The following is a 24,475-nucleotide window of genomic DNA, read 5'->3' as shown; positions in this document are numbered from 1 at the left end:
ACTTCATTCACAATTGAACTAGCTATAAAAAGAAAATCATAAAGAGTGAAAAAAATTCAAAATTTAGGAATATTAAGCTAAAATTTTTATTTAAATATTTGCTCAAAGCTTGAAACATTAATTAAATCATTTCTTTTAATCTAAATTATTTAAACAAGAAGTTATAAAATGAAATTTCCGTCATCAAATATGAACCAAATCACTTACTTTAAAATTTTTAATATTGAATGAAGAGCACATTACTGGTTTGCAAATTTAAATGTTTGAATATCATTAACTTTAGCATCACTTTAATGATAATTTCAGCGAATAAACTGGGCTGAGATAGCCTGGTTGGCAGGGCGCTGGACCCCCGTTCGTGAGAACGGGAGTTCGAATCCATCTGGTCGAAGACTCCCTCCCTGTGTAGTAAATGGTGACAGGTGTATGTTAAATCTACCAGGCCACAAAGTCCTCCATGTATCCATAACAAATTGTTTCTCCGGGGGTACTAAATTAGAGATTAATAGTTCCCTGGCTCAGGTCAAAATAACGATTTGTGGATGAATGAATGGGTCCACCCTATAAACGGGTGTGACGTGTGGGTGTGGCAGAATTCTTGGCCACAGATGGCGCCACTGGAAAACAAGAACAATCGAAACCCTTTCCTTAATGGTTTACAACAACAACAACGAATAAACTGCTCTCAAATGATTGCTTAACAAGAAAAGCAGAAGTGCATGTAAGCAAAATAAACAAACACAAACATGAATAAAAATTTCTTTAATGATTCTCTCAAATATATTACTTTGTTGTTGAAATTTACAGTTTGGAGATTAGATACACATATCGACTCTTAAAATATGTTAGAGGTGTACATAAATTCTACAAATATGTTTCTCAACTTGCAGGCTCAACCACAGATGTTTGATTATAACGCAAAACAGGTGAGAGTCAAAATTTATTTTATAGGTATCTGGACGATAGTTGTTGACATCCAAAAACGAACAAAAAAGAAGTGAGAAACATATAAAATGGAATTTGTAGAAATACACAGGCATGAAAGCAAAATATACTTTAGTATCCAGTAAGCTCTGCGAATGTTTGGTCCAATTCGTCGGAGATTGCTTTGTATTTCTCTTTTTCTTGGACCAATTCATCTGGAAAGAAAGACACATTCAGTTCATTAATTTCTTGGATCAATTCATTTTATAAATAAAGGTTAATTGAATATTTATATTCGGAATTAATCAGCCTCACAAATTGTTTTTTTTTATCTTGAGGAGAACATATTTCAAATCGAAATTTGATAAATTGTTTAGTGAATTGCATATTTTATGTTTTTCATTTGAAAATAATTCGGAATTAATCAGCCTCACAAATTGTTTTTCATCATGAGGAGAACATAATACAAATCGAAATCTGATAAATTGTTTAGTGAATTGCATATTTTATGTTTCATTTGAAAATAATTCGGAATTAATCAGCCTCACAAATTGTTTTTTATCATGAGGAGAACATATTACAAATTGAAATCTGATAAATTATTTAGTGAATAGCATATTTTATGTTTCATTTGAAAATAAAATTTAATTAAATATTTATATTCAGATTTAATCAGCCTCACAAATTGTTTTTTATCATGAGGAGAATATATTACAAATTGAAATCTGATAAATTGTTTAGTGAATTGCATCTTTTATGTTTCATTTGAAAATAATTCGGAATTAATCAGCCTCACAAATTGTTTTTTATCATGAGGAGAACATATTACAAATTGAAATATGATAAATTATTTAGTGAATTGCATATTTTATGTTTCATTTGAAAATAAAGTTTAATTAAATATTTATATTCGGAATTAATCAGCCTCATAAATTGATTTTTTATCATTAGGAGAATATATTACAAATTGAAATCTTATAAACTGTTTAGTTAATTGCATATTTTATGTTTCATTTGAAAATAAATTTTAATTAAATATTTATATTTGGAATTAATCAGCCTCACAAATTCTTTTTTTTTATCATGAGGAGAACATATTACAAATTTCAATCTGATAAATTGTTTAGTGAGTTGCATATTTTATGTTTCATTTAAAAATAAAATTTAATTATAAATTTGCATTCGGAATTAATCAACCTTACAAATAGTTTTTTTTTATCATGAAGAGAACATATTACAAATTGAAATCTGATAAATTGTTTAGTGAATTACATATTTTATGTTTTATTTTTATAGATTTAATTTTTATTTTTTGTAATAAACCCCTTTCAAGAAAAAAACAAACAAAATTTTTCAGATAAAATAATAAGTGATTTTTCAGAGCAAGTGTCTAGTCAGTCGAAGTGAAATTTCTTAAAAGCTCAATATTAGATTTGAAGAAAACTTTTTAAATTAGATAGACAACTTTTTACATTGTAATTTTTATACTTAAATTATAACTTTTTAAACCAATAGCCTAAAATAAGCTTAAAAATTTAATTTTTATCAAGAATTAATTACAAAAATTAAAAAAATATATTTTTTAAAAATTATACTTTTTCTCTTTGTTTGAAAAATAAGTAAAAAATTTTTTAAATTCAAGTTGTGCATTTTGCATTCATGGTTTTTGCATTTTATTTATTTGAAGTGCATGCAATCATGTAATTTGTATTGTGACAGCTTACACAACGAAACTTATTTTTGATCATTTAAATTAAATGACATATTTTTTTACAACATTTAAATAGAGAAATACTAACACGTATTGTACCAAAGCAATTGCACGGTTTTAGAAAATATAATGACAAGCCACATTTTTGATTTATTCAGGAGCGTATTATTCCTGTAAAACCTATAATAACCTTATAACAAACCTTTCATGTAGGCAAAACAATGTTTCTTTGTATTGTGATGTTATCTAGAGGAAATTTTGGTAACTTGTAAAGGGTAATTTTCCCAATTTCTTAACTTTTTCGCCCTTTAAGCTATATTTCTCATTTAAATATTTATTTTCATTATTTAATGGTATGTATTGCTTAAAATATTTCAAAGGAATAAAAAAAAATTCATTACTTTTGTACTATAGTTATATTTCTAAAACAATATTTATTGTTTTAAATATATAATTGAAAGTTTACTTGACATTTTTGTGTTCCTTTTTTACTTTTATTAAAAATTGAATTATTTACTATCTTTTCACATGTGCTTTAAGTTATAATTTTAACAACGTTAATAATTGAACTTTTTAATTTTGATTTTTTTGTCAATTATTGTTTGGAAAAATTTTGAGTGTAAATAAAAATTTAGTTACTCAACAATTTTTACATAATACATAAATTTGCAGTTTCAGTTTTAATTATTCGTTGATATTTCTCAATGTTAGATAAATTATTTAAATATAGGTGACAAAAAGATTAAGAATAAAACGTATACCCGAGAAGTAAGTTAACTAAAATGTCACTGAGCTATTTGGATGTAAAATTTCATTGGTTGCAAGCACAAGGTATACAAAAAGGAATTTATGTGTCATTTAAAAAATGTCGCCAAAGGCGATTTCTACCTAGTTCTAAACCATAAACAATTTAGATGAAATAAACAAATTATATTTTATAATGTAAAACAAACAACATCTATAATTTTTTTTTAAAAAATTATTGTAGAGCAAATGTTGAAGTTACGAAAAAAATATATCTTTAAAAATATATATATCGTTTTGCCAGTTTATTATCATAACTGTCTCTTTTTGAAATTATTGTTCATACTCAAAACGAACTTTAAAAAAATTATTTAGAAATAATTTTAAAAAGAAGAAATTTTATGTTTTTGCACATAAAATTTTTGGATTTCTATTTTCAGATTTTTTGGTTTTTTATCAAACTTTTCCCTGTGGTAATATTTTAAAAAATCAAGTTTTTTAAGAGTGCATTGCCATCTTGATTTTAAAAAAATTCGATTATGCAGACAAAATGTGCAACATTACCTTCCAGTCTGTCAACCTCCTTCTGCAATTTTTGCACAGATCTCTCAGCGAATTCAGCTCTAGCTTCAGCCTATAAAATCATTCAGACAAGCCAAGATTAAATAGTGTTCAATAGTAGAAGAATCCAGGTTAAACACGTTTGAAAAACATTAGGCATTATTAATATTTTCAATATTTAAACTTCCTTTAAGTATGCGAAACCATATTTTTACTTCTCTCTTCGTGTTTTTTGTTCAAAAAAATTAGACTGAAAACAATATTGAACTATATAGTTTGTTTATTAAGATTTCTTAGTTTTGCTAATTTGACAACGGATATCTTTAAATATTAGTTTCAGTATAAAAAATGGTTTAGACCAGTCAAGATTGTTCTGTAATCAGAAGAAATGTATCACATTGCAACATATTCAAGAAATATAATGTATTATTGACTTATCTATTATATGTAAATATATATGTTATATGAAATATAATGTATTATATAAACTTTCTTTAAGAGTGCTGAAGTACTTTTTTATTAATCATTTTCTGAATTTATTTTATCTTTACAATTTTTTTAAGCAAGTTAATAAAAAACATCTCTTGCACTGATTTGCAAATAGAAAGAAATATAACCATGTTATTTTACCACAGCAAATAAAAATTTATACTGATACATGAACTGAAATTTTACCTTATAATTTACATAACAATGAAGAATTTTTTTAAAAATTTTGTTTTTTGTAAAATTGTAAGTGTTTAAATTTGATTTAAATTCTTTATAAATAAAATATAGTTTTTGAAATGGAAAACAGTTTCACATAAATATCTACTTGTCAATATATAAAAAAAATTTACCTTTTAAAAATAAGTAATCTGAAATTTATTTATAAACTGTTTCAATATTGATGAAATTAAACTGTGTAAATTTTATTTGTATATTACATGGTTTTATAAAGTGGATAAAGGAAAAAACAATATAATAAGCACAAATAAAAAGAATTAAAAAAAAACAACATAAAAGTACGTCAACATTAATAATAAGTAACGCTGTAAAGCGAATGAAATTTTTTTTTATTTATTTTTATTCTTTGCTGTGGCACTGATAGTAATACTACTTATTTACAGTACTGAAACAAATGTATGTCTTTAAACTATTTATATTTGTGCTCATTACAATGTTTTCTGCAATGCATGCTCTTATTTCTTTATGTATTTAAAATAGGTTTAACACAAATTTTTTATTAATAAGAACAATTTTCTACTGAAGTACGAGATGACTGTATTTCCATATATAGTGTTTCTTATCATAATTTTATTTATGATTTAAAAGCATAGCTTATATTAAAGATTTTATCATTATGCATTAATTTACATTGAAGGGATAGAAGAAGAAATTCCATTCAGAAGTAAACATTAAACTTGAAAAATTTAGTTTAGATACTAATTTAAAATTTAACAACAAAAAGGTAAAGTTAAATCACAAATAGCTTAGGGTTACTTATGAAATATTTAACAAAAATTAAGATAGGAGAATAAAATAATTTAAACAAGTAGTCATCAAATTGTATGTATAAAATTAAGTTGTTTGGAATTAATTCTTGAATATTCTGCAGCAAAATAGATTTTAATAAATTTTTTTTAAAATGAATGAGAAAATTTATTCGATATTGCATTAGCTTAAACAATTCTGCAATAGTTTAAGATATTGGAATTAAAAATAACATAAATAGCTTTATTGAGTCATGGCAATTTTTAATGACTTTGATTTGGATATATAGGATTCCATTTTATATTGATTTCAGTTTAAAAATTTATATATTTTTCTTTCTACAGTCGAGCATTAAAAGGTTAAGTAGAAGCTTAGATACATAGTAGTTTTAGGTTTTCTAAACACTAGGAATCTTTTTAACACTATGAGAAACAATATGAACTGATATTCTTTTTCCAAGTTCTTAATAGCATTTTCTAACTGCAGCCAAAAACTCGATTAACTTTTGAAGTGTTTCTGATTTCTTTCCTACTTCAAGCTAGGTGCTTCCCTAGCATAAAATGAAGTTTCTCCTATAATTCAATTTAAAAAAATGGTGCTTAAGAAATTAACTCTAGGGTTCAGCCTGGATGAATATTCAGCTTGACATCTTTCTCTAGTTGCAGCAAAAAATTTAGACATTAGTCTTTGCATTTACTCGGAGAGAAAAAACGACCTTCTTCCTGCATTGTTCAATAAGCAAATTGTGATAACAAAAATAGAATAAAATTTTTTCTAAAGTTTGCACTAGAAAAGTTTTGCATGTAATCTCACAAATACTTTCTTAAGGCTTGGCAAAACATTCTGTAAACCAGGAAAGCACTTCGTACTGACATTTTTCTCACTTTTAAGCACTAAATTGTCTTTTTCCCAGGTTATTCACTCAGCAAATTGTGCTAAAAAAATAATACAAGAAAATTTTTTATGAAAGTAAACACTTTGAGGATTCTGCAGGTATCTTCATAATTACTTTCATTAGGCTTAGCCAAACATTCAGTAAACCAGGAGAGCACTAATACTAAAATTTTTCTCAATTATTTTTTGGTCTAAAACCCAACATCCAACAAACTCAACAGAAAAAGCGTAAAAATAATAAGATTTTACAGAAAACTTTTTTCAGAGTCAGAAAGATTCAAGCACTAATGGTTGGACACAGCATCGTTCTTCAGCTGCAACATGAAACATGAAAGTGAAAAAACTTAGGAAATGAGCAATGTTACAAGGTTTTACCTCTTGAAGTCTTTGTGACATCTGCCTAATGGTCATTTCATAAGTCTCTTCCTTTTGCAATGCCTGTGAGTGTCAAAGGTAACAAAAATATTAAAATATGAACATAGGAAATTTAAACAATATCTTACCTCTTTCAAACGGTTATTCATGGTGCGTTCCTGACTCTCATAAGCCTCTTGCTTTTGCTGGTTCTGTTTTGGAAATGAACAAGTAAGGCAAGAAAAGCATTAGATGGGAATCTATCTACTATAGGATACTTCTTATGCCAGGAATTACTTTAACTTTATAATTAACTAGATTTTTATTTTGTTTTATATGGCAGTTGGATTTATTTAAAAAAAGGGTTATATTTGAAAGATTATATTTAGAAAGCTGCATAATTTAATGATTATCATGCCATGAATTGAAAGGCATTTTTTTATTTAAAAAATTTTGCAATTAGCATTAGCTATGTTATCATTAAGATATGGATTTTGATGACATGTGCACTTTTTTTAATAACTCTTTTTTGATTTTAGGATAGTTTTAGGGTTTCCAATATATTTTTAATGTTCGGGCATTTTTCTTTTCTTTTCACATATTAGGGTCATTCTTTTTTACACTTCAGGATATGTGATGTACTGTGTCATTTTTAGATGAACAATTATATCTATAATGTCTTTGCTTTTAGTATTTTTTCCCTATCAATATTCTTATACAGTACAGAACCCGTTATCCGAAAATCGGAAAACCAAAAAACCGGAACGAAAATTCGATAAATTTTACCGCCATTTTTGAAAAAAAAATTTTTTTTCCTCATAAGATTTTAGGATTTTTCTTTCTTTTTTGAAAGATGTTTACCTTACCATCATTTTGGAAATAATCATTACTGTATCTCCATCGTTTTTTCATCTTTTTAAGATTATTTCCACAAAAAAAAATTTTTTTTAGTTGGGTTTAACAATAAAAAAAACGGCTTTTTGTAGCAATTCAGAAAACCGGAAAAATCAGTTATCCGGAATAGCAATGGTCCCGATCGTTCCGGATAATCGGTTCCCTACTGTATATAGATTAACCAGTCTAAGTATCAATAAATTTTTTCATCCTTCTTTCATCTTTTGTTATTTTAGCATATGATATTTATTGCAAACTTTAAGGAAAATTGTATCTCAATGTGTCTTAGTAATATATACATATAGCAAAATTAAGAAATTTAGCAACTGGTCAATGGCTAATTGTAGCATTTTTAACAGTGGCTTTTTTTTAAGCATGTAGCCACTTAAATAAAATTTAACACAATTAAAAAAAACTATTGATATTAATAATGTAAAGCATTTTTTTCTAATAATTTATCAAACATGGGCTAACATTGCTTTTAAAATGAAGAAGAAAAAAAAAGAACTATCGTGAAATAAAGTAATTTTCAGAATATTATAAAACATTCATAGCTATTAAAAAATAATAAAATGCACATGGGTTGCATTTTTCACAAAAGATAATATAGATTGAATGGCGACTATATTTTGTTGCCTGTGGCGAACATTAATTTCGTCCCATAATATACAGATTTTAGAAATAGAGGTAATTTTAAAGATTTTTTATGTCATCAAAATCCAGACTCTTGTCATTAAACTAAAGCTATGCAGCCTTAAATGTTTATTAAATAAAATTACCTTAAATCAAGTTAGCAATATTTTTAGAAGCAAATAAAGAATAAAAAATAATCAAATTTTATATTAAGAACTTATATAATTTTAATTCATATTCTTAACTTTATATTAGACTAATATTACTTTTAAATTAACATTAAGCACTAAAGATAAAAATATTTCTTTATGTATTTTTGAAAATGCATCTAGAAACATAAAATATGTTTCAAATTAACCTGGCATTCAAAGCAAAAGGTATAGGTAGCATCTAAACACTAATAAAACTAAACACTACAACACTATATTTTAACTATGTAGTTTAACCAATAATTTTGTGGGAGATTGTAATTTTTTCATAATAAAATATATCAGTATTTAAATTAATAATTTATTAATTTAAATACTGATAATAATTTATTCTAATAAAATATATCAGTACTTAAAGCCAAAAGAACTTATAATGATAAAACACAGCATTAAAGCTGTTTAAAGTAACAGAATAAATTTAATAATTAAGATTGTACACTAAACTTATGAAGTTCATTTAAGAAAAAGCTGCTCAAAATAAGTTGATTGTTGATAAGTTAATTTCCAAAATATCAGAAATGTAAAACATTTAAATAAGAATTTTTTTTAAAGTTCATTTAAGAAAAAGCCACTCAAAATAAGTTGATTGTTGATAAGTTAATTTCCAAAATATCAGAAATGTAAAACATTTTAATAAGAATTTTTTTTAAGTATTAGATTTAATAAAGTTGTCACGAATATGATTTATTCAACATTATAACAGCAAAATTCATTTTACATAATTTTTTGAAGCAGGCCATTTGCTAACAAACACAAGATCAATTAGTTTTAGGATATTTTTAAGCTAATATGATATAATAGTTTTTAGATTTTTAAGCCCACAAATCTTATTGATCTTATTAGTTGTTAAAATATGCTTTCGTGAAATAATGTTCTAAACAAAACACACAAGTATGCAAGCTATATTTCTCTGAAATAGTTTTTTCAAGTAAAACTATTTATTGTTTGAAGTGTCAAATCTTTATAGTTAGTTACGCACACACTAAGCAAAAGCAGCTTGATTAGTAATTGTTAAGCAAAAGTAAGGTTTTGAGAAGAAACAGGAAAGATTTTAAACATATATTGAAAATTTAACGAGTTTATGATACCATACTTTTAAAGGAGGCTTATGAAAACTTCAGTCACACAAACAGAACATATCACACAGTTAAAAAGAAAACAAAGAATAAATTTGTACTCTTTTCAGATGATTTCTAACTACATAAATTTAAAAAAAATATCCTGTAATAAATCGATTGAAAAAGTTTTGAAAGTAAAAATTGAAGATCATAAATTGGGATTTATACCCTAAACCTAAAGTAGTATTTAAACAATAAAAATTCTTAACTATTTTTTTTGTTAAATTTTTTATTCATTTCATGACTCTGTAATTTTGATTTAATCCATTAATAAGTAATAATTAAATATTTTAGATAATAATAAGTAATAATTAAGAGAATTAAATATTTTTAAAGTAAACTTTCTTTTTTTAAAAAAAAAGAAGTTTGTTAATTAATTATTACTAACATTCTATTTCCTCATGTTTAAAGATTGTTCATGTCCTAAAATAATATTTTAAGATTTAAATTAAAAATATTATTTAAAAAATATTTTTTATATTCAAAAGTGCCAATTTTTTAATATCTATTTAACATTTTATTCATTTTCTATGATAATGTATTTTTGGCTAATATAATAATTATTGGAATTAAAATTTTAAATTAATAAATTTTTGAAAAAAGAATTCTATGAATATACTTCTGTACTAAAAATAAAAACAGTCTTTTTGCTTACATTAACGAGTGATTTTTGGAACTGTAAAAATTTAAAACTTAGTATTTTAATTAATAATTTTTTTTTTAGAAAAATTGAATGAAAAAAATTTGATAAGTAAATAACAAAATAAATAAATTCATTAAGGCACTTTAATATTCATTAGAATAAATTAAATAACAATTATGATGACTTTACTTTTTAAGACATAGTGAAATTATCTTTAATATATAGTGAGAGCAATGAAATACGTCTCACCTATTTAGAAAGAACTAATTTTTAATAAAGCCTATTCAATCATTAAAAATTTTAACAAACATTTGAAAAGCAAAAAAGCCATTACGACTGTTATTTCTGCAGCTCAAAAAATTATTTTTACAAGATTACAAAAGAAGTCATCTGAATTAATACAAAAGTAGTATGAAATTTATGCATAGTTAAAAAAATATATTGCAACACAAGCATATAATAGAATGCATTTAACACAAGAGCATAAGAAAATAGCAGAATATTTATAAATTTTTATAAAAGAAGCAGAATATTTATAAATTTTTATACATTATATTAAGCTTTTTATAAATTTTTAATGATAATATTATAAAAAATGAAAAATAATTTTCAGCAAAAAAAAAAAAAGTTATTGACTAAAAAGTTTTGGCAAAACTCAAAAGTATAGTTTAAACACAAATCATTTTTTTAAAATTCTTTATTTCGCAAATATGGAAGAATTATAACAGTGTTTCATATGAAATAAAGAGTACAGACAATTTTAATAAAACTATGATATGTGTAAAATTTATTTTAAATTAACCTGCTCGGAAATTATTAAAATAATAAAAACTAATTAATTTATTTTTAAAAATTTTTAAAAATATAAAAAGTGGAACAAGTATTTTAAACGGTTAAAAAAATCTTTACATTCATCTGTATGGTGAAATGTTTTTTAATAATAAAGAAAATTTAAAAAAATTACAGAATAAATAATATTGCAAAATATTATCAAAATTTGTGATGTTAAAAGTTAATACAAAATATTGTTAAAATTTGTTATTTTAAAAATATGTTTAAGTTACTTTAAAATTGTTATATCAATTCTATATTTGCTCAAACATTACTATCAATATTATTCGAAAAAATCTAAAAATTATGGATAAAAATTGAGAACATAATTAAGAATATTATCTTTAAAAAATTTTGGTAAAAAAGCAGAATGTCGATAAGTTTAATAACAACTGATTATTCTGATTTCAGCAAGTTTTTCCAAAAGGAAAAAAAGCAACAAAAAGGAGAACTGTTGTTATAAACATGCAAAAAGGAATTCAAAATTTTTTAATTCGCATAATCTGAAATAGTTGGGCACACTCTTTGATGAAACAAAAAGCAGCAAAAAATCATGCAAAAGTATCCAAAATATTTTCAAAAAATTTCTGCTAGTTTTTTTGTTTAAATAGTAAATATTGCTCGGGATATTTGTTTCTTTTACCTTCTCCTCACTGACTTCCAGAGATTTCAGATTGTTACCCACAACTCTCAATTCTTCCTCAAGCTCTACAATTTTGCTGAAAAAGAAATTATTTTTTGTAAAGATAAAACTCACTAAAAGAATTAAATAAAAAATAAATGTGGATTTTGTTGAAAGCCTTTTTTGATTAGACTCTGATACATAAGTATGATAAAGAGTAAACAAGAAAAGATTCCAAGAAAAACATTGAAAATCTGCTAAATTTATTTTTAATTTTTTTGTTAAATTAGGGTGCTACCCTCAATTTTCAATTCGTCCTCCAAGCTCTACAATTTTGCTGGAAAAAAATTATTTTTTGTAAAGATAAGACTCACTCACTGATTAAAACTCATGAAAAGAATTAAATAAAAAATAATGGGAATTTTGTTGAAAGCCTTTCTTGATTAGACTTTGATACATAAGTATAATAAACAGTAAACAAGAAAAGATTACAAGAAAAACATTGAAAATCTGCTAAATTTATTTTTAATTTTTTTGTTAACTTAGGATATCACCCTCAATTTTCAATTCTTCCTCAAGCTCTACAATTTTGCTATAAAAGAAAATTATTTTCACAACAGTCTGATTAAACTCTCAAAAATATTTTAACAAAAATAAATGGAATATTTTAAAAGTTTTTTTTAATTAGATTCTGAGACATAAGTCTGATAAATTAAGAAAGAAAAATTGCCAAATTTAGTTTGAAGTTAAATTAAATGCAAGTACAGTATAAGCATAAAATAAGTCAATGTAATTTAGTTTTATTACTGAAAATCCAATGTACCAAATAAACTAAAGTCATACACATTTATTTTATGTCACGGAATGACAGAGAGTGAATCCAGGAATCGAAATTTCTATAACATAACTTTTTTTTTATTATAATTAAATGAAATTTCTAGAACCTAGTGATTAAACTTTACAAAAATTTTAGTTAGATATTTTTCTTTTTGTCCATTGATATAGAATTAACAAAATAATAATAATATACAATTAACCAACTTCTAGTAAAATAATCAAGTTGAAACTAAGTACACTTTTAACCTTTAGTTTTAGAGAAATATTCTAATTAGGATATATTGGATATTAGAGAAATTTCACACTTTTATGTTAAATTTTGTACATTCTCATACGTAAATTGGAAGATATTGTGCATGTGCACTATAATTGCACATGCATCAGTTCGGTTTAAATGCATATGTTCTCGTGAAAAAGTTTCAATCTTACATGAGTGAAAATAAAGAGATTTTGCATAAACCTTCTGGAAGTTAAACTTATTACACTAAATTTTTTAATTAAAATAAATACATTCTACATTTTAAAATAACGAAAAAATATCTAGTTTCTTATGGAATGCAATTAGAAAACCATAATTTTAAACTAAAACGAATAAAATACATTTTTTTATGAAATCAACCAATCTCTGTAAAAACACGATTTATTTTAAAATTTTAGTATTACGAAGTCTCCATCTCTGCCTTTGTGTACTGACTCTTCTTGATCTATCAGTAACATGTCCATGTTATTAATTTGCAGGTAGGCTTAAACAAAAGACACCATTCAACAGCATGTTTGTTACTCTGTAAAACTACGCCAACAAAACATAGGATAAAAAAAATGTGTACATGCACAGTTGCCTCAAATCTTATGTTCAACAGTATATGGAATTTAACATAAATTTGTAAAAATTCCCTATTCAAAAGACTTATAAATTAAACTTTAATTTATTTTTTAATAACCAAAATTATTTATTTTGAAATTTTATTTATTTTGAAATAACCAAAAGCAAAAATTATTAAAGTAAAAAAAAAATTCTGATAATTAATATTTTAAAATTCATTAAAAAACTTTTTTTGATAATTAATTTTTTTAAAATTCATAAAATTTTTTAAAAACTTATTTTAAGTGTAAATGAAAATCTTCCAGAAAAAACTTTAATAATATTATATCCATATCTGAAGTTTAGAAACGTTGCTCTAATATAACTTCTCTAAAAATACTTAGACATAAAAATTTTAAATATACTAAGCTTCAAAGAGGTTGATCATTATTTTGAATATCCAATCTATCTTAATGTTCACATAGAATTTAATAGTAGGGACTTGTTAAGACTAAGTGCAACTTACCTTAAAACTAATTATTTTCCAAACGAAAGCATGAAATAGAATATAAATTAAGGACAAGTACAGGAAAAAATATGAGACAAAAAAATAAATAAATGGGGATATGTAAGTGGCGTCAAGAAAACATTCTACAACTCACTTTTCACCAGTCTCGGCACGCTCCTCAGCACGTTCAAGATCAGCTTCAACCATGGCCATCTTACGAGCAACCTGAGACACACAGAGGAATGAGAAACAAAGCATGGTGATTCTTAAATCAATGATAAATTAAGCAAAAATAATTTCTGTACTAAAGTAAAACAGAAATTAGTTGCATATACCACTGAAATAGAAATTGATTATGTAAAATACTAAAAGAGAAATTGATTAGGTATAATAGACAGAAACTAGTTATAGTACTAAAACAAAAATTTACTTTTAGATTAAACTAACTGAGTTTTAAATTTTTGAATAAACTGACTTTTATAATTTGAATAACCTATACAATTTTATTTCTGAATGTAAATAAAAATGTATAGGCATATTTTAAATCAACACAAAATATACAATGAATCACCGCGATAATTTAGAGTTTAAAATTCATGTAAAGTAACCATGTAAAAGGATTTTAAAAATTATGTTGGAATCCGGTTAAGAACCATTGCAGTATTTTAGTCTCACTTGTTTTCTTTTTTTTTTTTTTAAAAAAAGAGAATATTCTAAATAAACTTTTAAATTTTTTCTATATGTACAAAAATAAATATCGATTTAAAATATTCTCCTGTTTCTTGAAATAAATGAATCTAAGTAAAATAAATTATCCCACATCACAATAAATTAACAATTTTCTAGTAGTTAAGTGTTTCATATGTAGTAGTTATATTTATAACATAAAATATTTAAATTCTATTTTCGTTAAAGTTCAAATTAACCTAAAATTGATATAGTTTCTAACATAAAAAATTTTTAAATATATATAAATCAAATTGTCTTAATTTTAATGATATAAATACGCAATGGTTTAACAGAAATAATCCTTAATTTTAAAATTTTTTATTCAGATTCATTTTCTTACCTTAAATAGTTTAATGTTAAGATTAATAAGATTTAATAAAATTATTTTTTATTTCAGCCATATACAAATTTAAGAAATCAATTTCTAAGCCTTTTTTAAGGATATTTTAAGAAACTAAAATTTTTAACAATTTTCTGAAAGCAACTTTTATTTAAGAATATTAATGGTTTCTAATTGTAAGATTTTTTTTAAACAGTTGAAAAATAAAATTTTAATATATATAACCAGCAACTATAAATATAAAAAAATTAAGAAAACCATAAAAAATACATTTGGTATAATAAATTTAGTAATTTGTGTAAACTCTTATTGAAATAGTTACATTTCATTATTTCTTACTTATCTATTCTCCAAAGATATTTCAGGTGAGATAGATAGAACTCTATGAGTTAAATTATTTGAATTTTTTTGCAAACCTCAGTAGAATTTATTGTTTGTTATAAATAAATAAAATAAACAAATATTAATGACTGTGTTTGAACAAAATCTTAAAGGTTTTTAAAGTTCAGTAAAAAACTAAATTGTAAGACAAAATGCAACAGATACACATACAAACACACTTTATTTGTTTCTAATGGGTTTTTTAAATAATCACAAATTTTAATTTGTTCGAAATTGCAAAAGCAAACACATCTTTAAACTTTGAAATAAATCAACAATGCTGAAACTAAACATAAAAATCCATAAACAACAACACATAAAAAAACAGATTTATTTTTAATTGAGCACCAATTATTTATTTTATCGAGTAATAAAAATCCATGCAAATAATCATGCACAACACACAAAATAATTAACAAAGTAATTTTTGTAATTAATTTAAAAGGAAAAGCTACTTAAAACTACAAATTTATTGTTAAAGTTTTTGATTTTAACTCAATAAATAGCAAAATATTATAAAACCATGATTGGTGTTTTTGATTTATAAATCATGCATAATAACTCATAATAAAATATTCATGCATATTTAGAAAAATAACTTACTTTTATATTTTAGAAAAAGTTAAAAAAGGGGACATTAGCACAAAAAATATATTAGTATTTTCTTTATAAATGCTGCCTTTGAAACAGCATCTGTGCTGTAATAGCTAAATTAGTAAACATTGAATTAACTATTATTGTACTAACTAAATACATAAAGCAACACACATTAATAACAAGCATAGGTAGGAGAATAATGGATTATGGCAATTCCATAAGTAACTACGATTTGGAATTAAATGACTGATATTATTCTATGAACTTGGGTGAATATGAATTCAAAATATGTCACATATATAAGGAAAAGTTTTTTCAATCTACAGTCTATTCTTAAGCATTTAACTTTTAGTTTTTTTTATATCCTACACCTAGCCTGGGCAAATGGGCCATGTGCGGTCTTGTTGTCCAATAAAGATGTGAAAAACCAGAAGGGAAAATACCCTCAGTGTCAATATGTCGCAACTTTTACTGGACAGTTAAGTAGGTGTAACTTTAACTTAAGGTGTTCATGTATAACTTTATAACTTATGCATCTAAAGCCCTAAATGAGCACCTTTTTCTAGCTAGTAGTTTTGAGACCTGTATTTCATTAGCCAACTTTCCAAGATCACATAACAGTCAACTTCTATCCTTATATGTTTCAAAATCAACACAAACGGTTTGCCTCGCTTGATTATCAATCTCGGTAGATCTGTGGCCTCTAGGTGATTTTTGAGTTTCAGGTGGATTTTAGAAGGTGATTTGTAATGAGGCCAACTATGTGAGACAAAAGGCACATGGGTAACAAAACAACTAGCTGGTAAGAAATATTTCCATGGGGCATTATAATTAATTTTCAAAACTAAAATTTTATGAATGGTAAAGGATCAACAAATAATTATTTTTATCAAATGGGTACACAGGTCTTTTAAAAATGCTACTATTTAATGTTAGAAATTTTTCTAAAAATGTGACATAATCCAAACCCGAATTCATAAAATAGTCCTCGTCATTTATTTTCTAACATAAGTCAAAATTGCAGACTAAAAAATAATTTATATCTAAGAGGCATAAAGAAAACTTTCATTAAGGTTCACAAAAATCCGAAAGAAAAAAATAACACACTGATAATAGTTTTAAGTAGAGTCATTTGACTAAATAATGTCTTTGACAGTTAAGGCACTTTTCAACAGTTATATTAAAATGTTTTGATCATGTATTTGCATCACAACTTTGCCTCAAGCAGAAGAGGGGCATCTCAGTTTATTTAATAAAATGTTATTGATCTTCCCATGTCAAAGTACATGCAAAATCAAAAGTTACATCATGACAGAGCAGGTTTCATTCCTGATGGTCACAGTTAACAGGCAACATTATGAGTAAGGTGCCATGCTCAGTATGAATTTTTCACCTCATCATATTTGCGATCAGCTTCCTCAGCCATGAGCTTAGCTTCCTTCAATTGATCTTCAAGAGCATCCATACGCTCTTCATCTGAGATGTTCCTGTGCTCAAGCATTTTTCGCATACTAGAAAAAAAAAGAGAATATATTAGGATGTACATTTTAATAACAAAGTTAAAATTATATAAGATTTAAATTTGAATCTACATGATTTCATACTAAACAAAATAGTATTATCATACACTGCTCACCTATCTAATAGATAGAGAAATCTCTAGATAGATTAATGCAGGGGTCTGTTTAGAAGAAATTTGGGTTCGTTAACGGATCCTTCAGAAAATATCTTTTCATAAAAACGGCCCCATCACAAAATATTTTAACTTAAAAACGGACCCTTCACAAAATGATTTTTCTTTTAATCAGACCCTTCACAAATTTGTTTATCTTCATTATTCTTTTGTTAATTGAATAAACCCTTCCCAGGGCAGAAAACAAGAAAGATGGATGTAAACAAATTAAATTTTATCTTCGGGAGACGATTCTTCCTTTATTCGTCCGAAATGAATATTCTGCATTCAGCAGTATAGGCTAAATACCAAATATTAGTATGTTGCATCTCTAATTTAGAAGCAGCAATTGCTGTTTATTTTTGAAAATTTATCATTTTTTTAATTATAATTTTACAGTGCTGAGCATAATTTTGTATCTATTTACAATTTAAAAACTCCTTGAAAAAGTTTTTTGCAATAACCAGACCCTATTTGCACAAATTCATAAAAGCAGGACCCTGGTTGAAAGAATGTGAGTAATTTTTTCACAATTTCACAAAAACCGGACCTTTCACAAAATGTCTAGACGGACCCCTGGTAAGGCCATACCCCAGGAGGGAAGACAGGACAATTGTCTGAGGGACAGGGACTGTTGAGAGCACGGTTGAAAATCTTTACAAGAGTTATAATGCTTATTTATTTATTAATTTTTTTAATTGCATAGAATTCTTTAAATATGTTTATAGATGTTTGGATTACTCTACAATTTAAGTGGGAGAGTTAAATAAATGCCAAAAAAATTAGAGATCAATATTTCTGTATATTTATGAAAGCTGATATTTCAAGAATCAAAGGTTGTTTATTGTTTTGAAAATTCTTTCTGAAAGAGCTTATAAAATATGAGAAACAGACTTTGCATTTTGAGGAAAGAGCTCACAACTAATTTGGTCCTGGGGCCCATAAATTTTATCTCCAACTTTGTTAATAGATTCCTTAAATTGATAGATAAATTGACAAGCTAATAAGTTCCATATCCAATAAATATACTGTATCCTTATCTGATAGAGAAAAGATGCATAAAGGTGAAACATTCTCAAAAATTACCCAATTGTGAAAATACTAGATGGTTAACTAAAAACCTGAAAATGTAAATTTGTTACAAGGCAATGTATATATTTAATAATCAAAATATTTATTATCTTTCAAATACCAATGACCATCATAAATGAACTATTTTTTCCCTTCCTTCTGCGCATGAAATTAGGGGGCGATATTTTTATGTTCATTTCAGTTTAGTTATTGTTTAGCAGTCAGATGTGCAATTTGGTTATGGGATTTGTGTTTCAAGTAAGATTTGTCCATTTCATTCTTATGCATTAGTCTTGATTTTATACTTTTGTATTTGCTTTATGTATTTTATAATCTATTCTTTTCCTGGACTTTGGCAAAACCTTTGGGGTACAGAGAGAGCAATTTAGACATTTTTTGTGCTCTCTCAGTAGAAGAAGTTTTGCATTTATGGTTTCCAAAGCTGGTACCTCTTGAAGACGTCAGCTTCGGTTGTCATATTTTTTTATAATTTTCATTTTTCATTGTTTCTTTTATTTTAGTATTAAGTGACATTTCTGGTAAATTTGGAGAAATAACTTTAAGGCATCGAGACATTAAGAAGGCTAATTGCAACGCATTATATTTCATTGAAAGCTGCCTGTAAATTAAAGACTTATTTTGAATTCCGATAACTTTGCTCGAATTAAAGAAAATTAGTTATTGTTTTCTCATTACTATAAAAATTAATTATTCTCACCGTTCACTTTCATCAGCACTTTGGGAAGCTTCCTCTAATTTAGCTGTTGCGATTTTAAGACGTTCCTCTGATCTTTCCAAATCTTCTTCAATGAGCTGGATACGCCTGTTTAAGGCAGCAACTTCACCTTCAGCCTGTAATAAAGTGGAATAAAATTTATAAGTTGACAATACAATGAAAAGTTTTGAATTTTTTTTATATTTTAAATCCCACATTGTTTTTCCATCCTCAATAATTAAGGATGGAAAAACAATGCGGGTACCACAATTCGGTATTTATAAATTTGTTAACATAACTATACATAGTTTACGTTTTTATATTTATATGTTAAATTTAATTTGACATTTGTTTTAGAAACTAATACATTTTAAATCATTAGCAGTGAAATTTAGATATTTAATTTGCTGAGAAACTCGATAATTATTTAAATTTAATATTAAACTTTAACTGTTAGGTGTTGCAATTTATATATTTACCCTTTTTAGTTGCACATTCATGATGTTATGCAGTTCATTTGATATGACACCAAATTTCATCATTGTTCCTGATAAAAATAATGATGCACCGAAAGCTAAGCCAGGATAACCAGCACTTCGTTGCCTATTTCGACGATTTCTTTCAGCAATAACTTCTGTTTGAACACTTGAACATCGAAGACTAGCCCACTCTTCATTTTCAGAATCATTTTCGTTGAATGGATGTTGAGTATCTTCTGCCCCATCAGCTGTACGATCAACGATTTCAGGTTGATTTGAATTGCGATTCGAAGAATTTCGATTACGAGATCGTCGGTGATCTGGATCTCTCATTTTGTAAAGATTTAGGAAGAGTTAGATCATGAGAGATGTGGGATAACAATCTGTCAGTAAATGTTTACATGGTGGAATCAGCGAAAAACATCTATTTCCAATCACTCATTCATTAAAGCTTCTTATCAAAGTCCTCCATACTGCTTGTCCAAAGCCATATTCCAAGCTATTAATGCTTTCAATTGCATTTCAAGTCATAATTTCCTGGTTAGTATTCAAGCAATTTCCTACATCTACTTTATTTTGATATTGCATATGTCATAATTATGTAAACATGACTTCAGTGATGCCATTCCTAAGTGAAAAACTCTCTTAGGAATAGCTGGCACAGAAATGAGAAGTTCCAAAACTTTAGTATAGATGGCGTATGAAAGGAATCCTTTGAAAGCCATCCAAATATGGTGCGTAGTTATTTTGAGTGCTTTTGGGGGAGCCTTTCATATCTTTCCTCTTTCAGCTATACTTTGTCAGTAAAATGTAACGTAAATAGAATTCCTGGTTGAAAAAGAAAGAGACTACAAAAACTTATTGTAGTCGTAGCTTTAAGAATTTGCCAAATATACTATACTAGATAAAAATATTAATGAAACGTAAATTTCCACAATTGTGCGACTTTCCTTAAAATTTTAATAGATTACAAAAATTCAAAGTTTTGGAACTAAATTTAATGATTTACTATTTAGTAATCCTGCTTATTTGATACTTTTTGTAAAAATAAACTAAAGCATATATTAATTTTCTTTAATAAAGTTTAAATACTTTTTAAAATTTTTTTTATTAAATAAATCACTAAAAATTTAGCTTCATTATTATTTTTTTTGAAGAAACAACTATTTTTTTTATATATAAGCGCTGTCCAGGAGAAACCAGGTCTGTCCAGGTTGATACATTGAATTGTATCTCCTGGTAAAATAGTCTAGATAAAAAAAATTTTCAAAAAGTACTTTTATGTAATTTCTAACACTTTAAATAGTTTTTTTTTCCATTGATTAGGAATGTACACTACTTTCAATTAAATTTTAGTAAATAAAAATATATTTTAAAAATGCATTTATATCGATTATTAAAATATAAGCTTACAACCAGTTTAATGTAATTGGAGGTGCGATTAATTAATAGTGAAATTAATCACACAGATTTATTTATAACTTTAGACGCATATTAAAATATAACTTACATTGGCTAGAGCTTTGTCCTTCTCTTCCAACTTGTTATTGGCCTGAGCCAGTTGTTCTTGAACTTGGTCGAGATCATTCTCAATCTGTTGGATCTTTTTCTGTAGGGCTCGGACTTCCTCTTCAGCCTAAAGGAATAAATTCTATAAATTGCTATGTAAAATAAATTTTTAATGCAGTAAATAATTACCATGGTTTTTTTAAATTTCATCTTATACATAAAAAATAATACATAATGCTCGAAAAGTAAAATTTTAAGCCAGTAAATCTTTGCAATAAAGAAAATAACATAAATGGCTTGATCCGACGAAAGTTAGGTATTATAATAAGTATAAAAAATTAGTTTAAATTCTAGTAAATTAGTTTAAATTATTTGTTTAAATTCAAGTGATTAGAATCATTAGTTCGCAAGTTGTTTCACTAAATTATTTCCACTGAAGCTTGCATTGCCCTACATTTATAAGGAAAGCCGTAAAATGTTTCTTTACAACTAAGATAAGAGTTTAGACCATATGAAATTTATTAAAATAATTATTAGAGTATAAAAATGCACAACTTAGCATTAAATCAAATGTTTAAACGCGTATTTTTTGAAGATAAATAGCTCATAATAAAATAATATTACTAACTTTTATTTTTTAATAGTTTTTTTTTCTCTAATTTTGATAATTTTTTAAAAAAGTTTTTACTTTAAAATGCCATCAATAAATAAAAAAAAAGAAGGTTATAACTGTTCGAATTGTATTGATTAATCTTAGCCATTGATGGTCTACATCACTGCATTGCAGTTTTAAAGTCCCTGTAGTAAAATATTATATAAAGTATGCTTTGTCACGAAAAATGTAGTAGATAATAAAACTAACAGAGATTAAATGTTAACTACCAAAAATTTATCTTTTTTTTAAAGTAATAATTATCAAAAAGCATAAAAATTGGCAGTGCTAATAATTTCAATGAGAAAATTTTTATATGAAAAATAGAAAGAGCCTTAGATAAAATATTGCGTTAACTGTGCCTTAAAAAAAAACTTAAGTTGTGACATTTGATTCGAAATTATACGGAGATTGTACATCTTTAATAAATATTTCCGTTTCATCGTCCAAATTCAATAGGCAAATAAATGTGATACAGTAGCTTTAACTCATTTTTTAGCTGTGTTTGACCCCAAAAGTGATTTTTTGAAGTTTTGATAAAATTTATGTGAAGTGAATACAAAAGTGAAATTTTGATAAAGTTTATGTCCCAAAGTTTCCGAAGATTTGCCAAAAGTATAGCAGTAAAAATAGCTAATCATCAAATTTTTCTGACTTAGGAGCTATTTAAATTATGCAATTTTTAACTTTCAGATGTTAGATTTCCATTTATAAAGAAATACCGAATTATTGTGGTCACCAGAAACGTTTTTTGAGAAAATTTCTTTCAGTGGTTGCTATGTTTATGTTTTTATGTATGATTCTTTGTTTTGCAATTATAATTCAAAATTGTTTTCCATTTACATGTTAATTAGTCAAAAGTTTATATGAAATGTCACTATGTTTACGCTCTCATAGTAAGGTTTTTAAACTTAGACAAAATTTCCAAAAATTCTAAAAGGTTTAATTTTTAATTGTTATCCACTCTGTAAAATAATTTGAAAAAGCATAGTTGTTGGTAGTGCTGTAAAATTGTTATCTAACTACCACTTTGGAAAATCCTCCACGGAAAAAGTTAAAAGTTGATAAGCATATTTAAATGGTCAATGAATATAAAGGAGAGGGGGGGGGGAGACAATTTAGATGCAAAATAAACGAATACTTCACATACAACAACCGAAATGATTTTTCTACATCAGCCAAAAGGCGTTGCTTTAAAATCGAAACACTAGTTTCTTTTAGGATATAATATGTAGGAACATGTTGTGATAGAATTTAATACTTATTTATATTTGGGTCTGTATAACACTCACACTTTTTACACTAACGCTTTTTTAAAACTAACGTGGTAAGTTATGTTTCAGTCGAGGTAGGTGTGCTCAGAACACGTCCTGCCAAAGTGTGGATTGGCAGCCGACAATGTCAACCGTTATCAATCAAAAATTACCGCTGTTTAAGATCGAGTTAACATTTCTACTAGTGAATGGGAATTGAATAGTTGTAGTGGTAACTACGCTACATTACTCTTCCACTAAAACTTTATCTGTGGCAGAATTCGATGGATAGATACCACTAGTTGTTTCATTGCCTTTTGTGAGAGGCCGGGAGAGCTGCATTAAGATCACTGGACTTTCACGTGCTGGTTGTGAGAGCTGTATGAAGATCGCGGTTGTGGGCGTGATCGCTCCTGTGTTGCCATTAGCAGTCCAATGTGTACAGGCTTCCTTTGTGTGAGATCGAGACTGAGTAGCAACAGCGTGAAGTCAAGTCACAAATCAATGTTCACTGTATCAATGTCGCAGTCACAGATAGCAAGTCAATTGTTCTCATTGGCTAAACCATCCCTTTGATAAATAAATATCCAGGCACCAGGGCTCGAAAAACCACCCGTCCGCCCGTCCTCGCGGTCAAAAATTTCCCGCGGACAACGAATCTCTCGAATTCGACATCCGGGTGGACGGCCATTTTCCCGTTAATGTTCGTGATATATTTTCAATTTTTGTTGTCTTACAAGAGTCTCGCGCCTCACTTCTAAAATGACCCTCTAATCTAGAAATCCCGCACAGCAACATACTGCTGATGGTGGATTGATGTTTTCTCTGTCTGGGAATACTGCAGCCATTGAAAGGGGCTTTTCAGCAATGAACTTACAAAAGAATACATTACGTAAAGTTAAACACAATTATGAACATCGACTTAAATGGAAAATCCCTTTCAGATTTTTGTGCAGAAGCCTCTGTAAATCACTGGTTTGATTGTGGAACTGGAAACGTAATATTTGAGTCATTTAAAAAACGCAGTACCCTCGGATAAATTGACATTCCAGATAACTTGACACTTGTCATTTAAATTATTTCATAAAATAAGTAAATTATTTCATAAAAGAAATACTAGGTTTTACTATTAGTAACCTAGTATTTCTTTTATTACTGTATAATGTAATCCTAGTAACTACTAATTCATTGTGTAATTTATATAAATCTTTGTAATAAATAAGAGAAAATTATATTTTTATTTATTTAGAAGCTATGGGTTAGTTTCAAAGGAGGACGGGTATATTGTTGAACAAGTCGTCCTCGGGGACGCGTAAAAT

The 24,475-nt window shown here is 26.3% G+C and overlaps 1 protein-coding gene across 5 annotated transcripts in view; it reads right to left on the bottom strand.

The window, feature by feature from the left end:
- Positions 1-747: 747 nt before the first annotated feature.
- LOC107452818 (tropomyosin) overlaps positions 748-24,475 on the bottom strand; it is a 31,586-nt gene continuing 7,858 nt past the window's right edge. The window contains exons 2-9 of one of the 5 annotated variants that reach the window (XM_016069407.5): positions 21,253-21,378; positions 19,267-19,400; positions 17,199-17,316; positions 13,913-13,983; positions 11,633-11,708; positions 6,811-6,873; positions 3,944-4,013; positions 748-1,139 (exon numbers count right to left, since the gene is read on the bottom strand). In XM_016069407.5, coding sequence (XP_015924893.1) covers positions 1,057-1,139; positions 3,944-4,013; positions 6,811-6,873; positions 11,633-11,708; positions 13,913-13,983; positions 17,199-17,316; positions 19,267-19,400; positions 21,253-21,378 — 741 coding nt within the window. In that variant the 3' untranslated portion in view covers positions 748-1,056. Of the gene's footprint in view, positions 1,140-3,943; positions 4,014-6,682; positions 6,746-6,810; positions 6,874-11,632; positions 11,709-12,133; positions 12,204-13,912; positions 13,984-17,198; positions 17,317-19,266; positions 19,401-19,742; positions 20,434-21,252; positions 21,379-24,475 lie in introns of those variants that run through there. The other 4 variants (XM_016069408.4, XM_016069404.4, XM_016069406.5 and 1 more) reach the window with 4 other exon arrangements.

The sequence above is a fragment of the Parasteatoda tepidariorum genome, chromosome 5, assembly GCF_982258835.1.
Source record: "Parasteatoda tepidariorum strain Cologne lab strain chromosome 5, Ptep-v5.0, whole genome shotgun sequence".
In the NCBI taxonomy this organism is placed as follows: Eukaryota; Metazoa; Arthropoda; class Arachnida; order Araneae; family Theridiidae; genus Parasteatoda; species Parasteatoda tepidariorum.
Note: the sequence above shows the minus strand (reverse complement) of the source record. Positions and strands in the feature narration are given on the sequence as shown.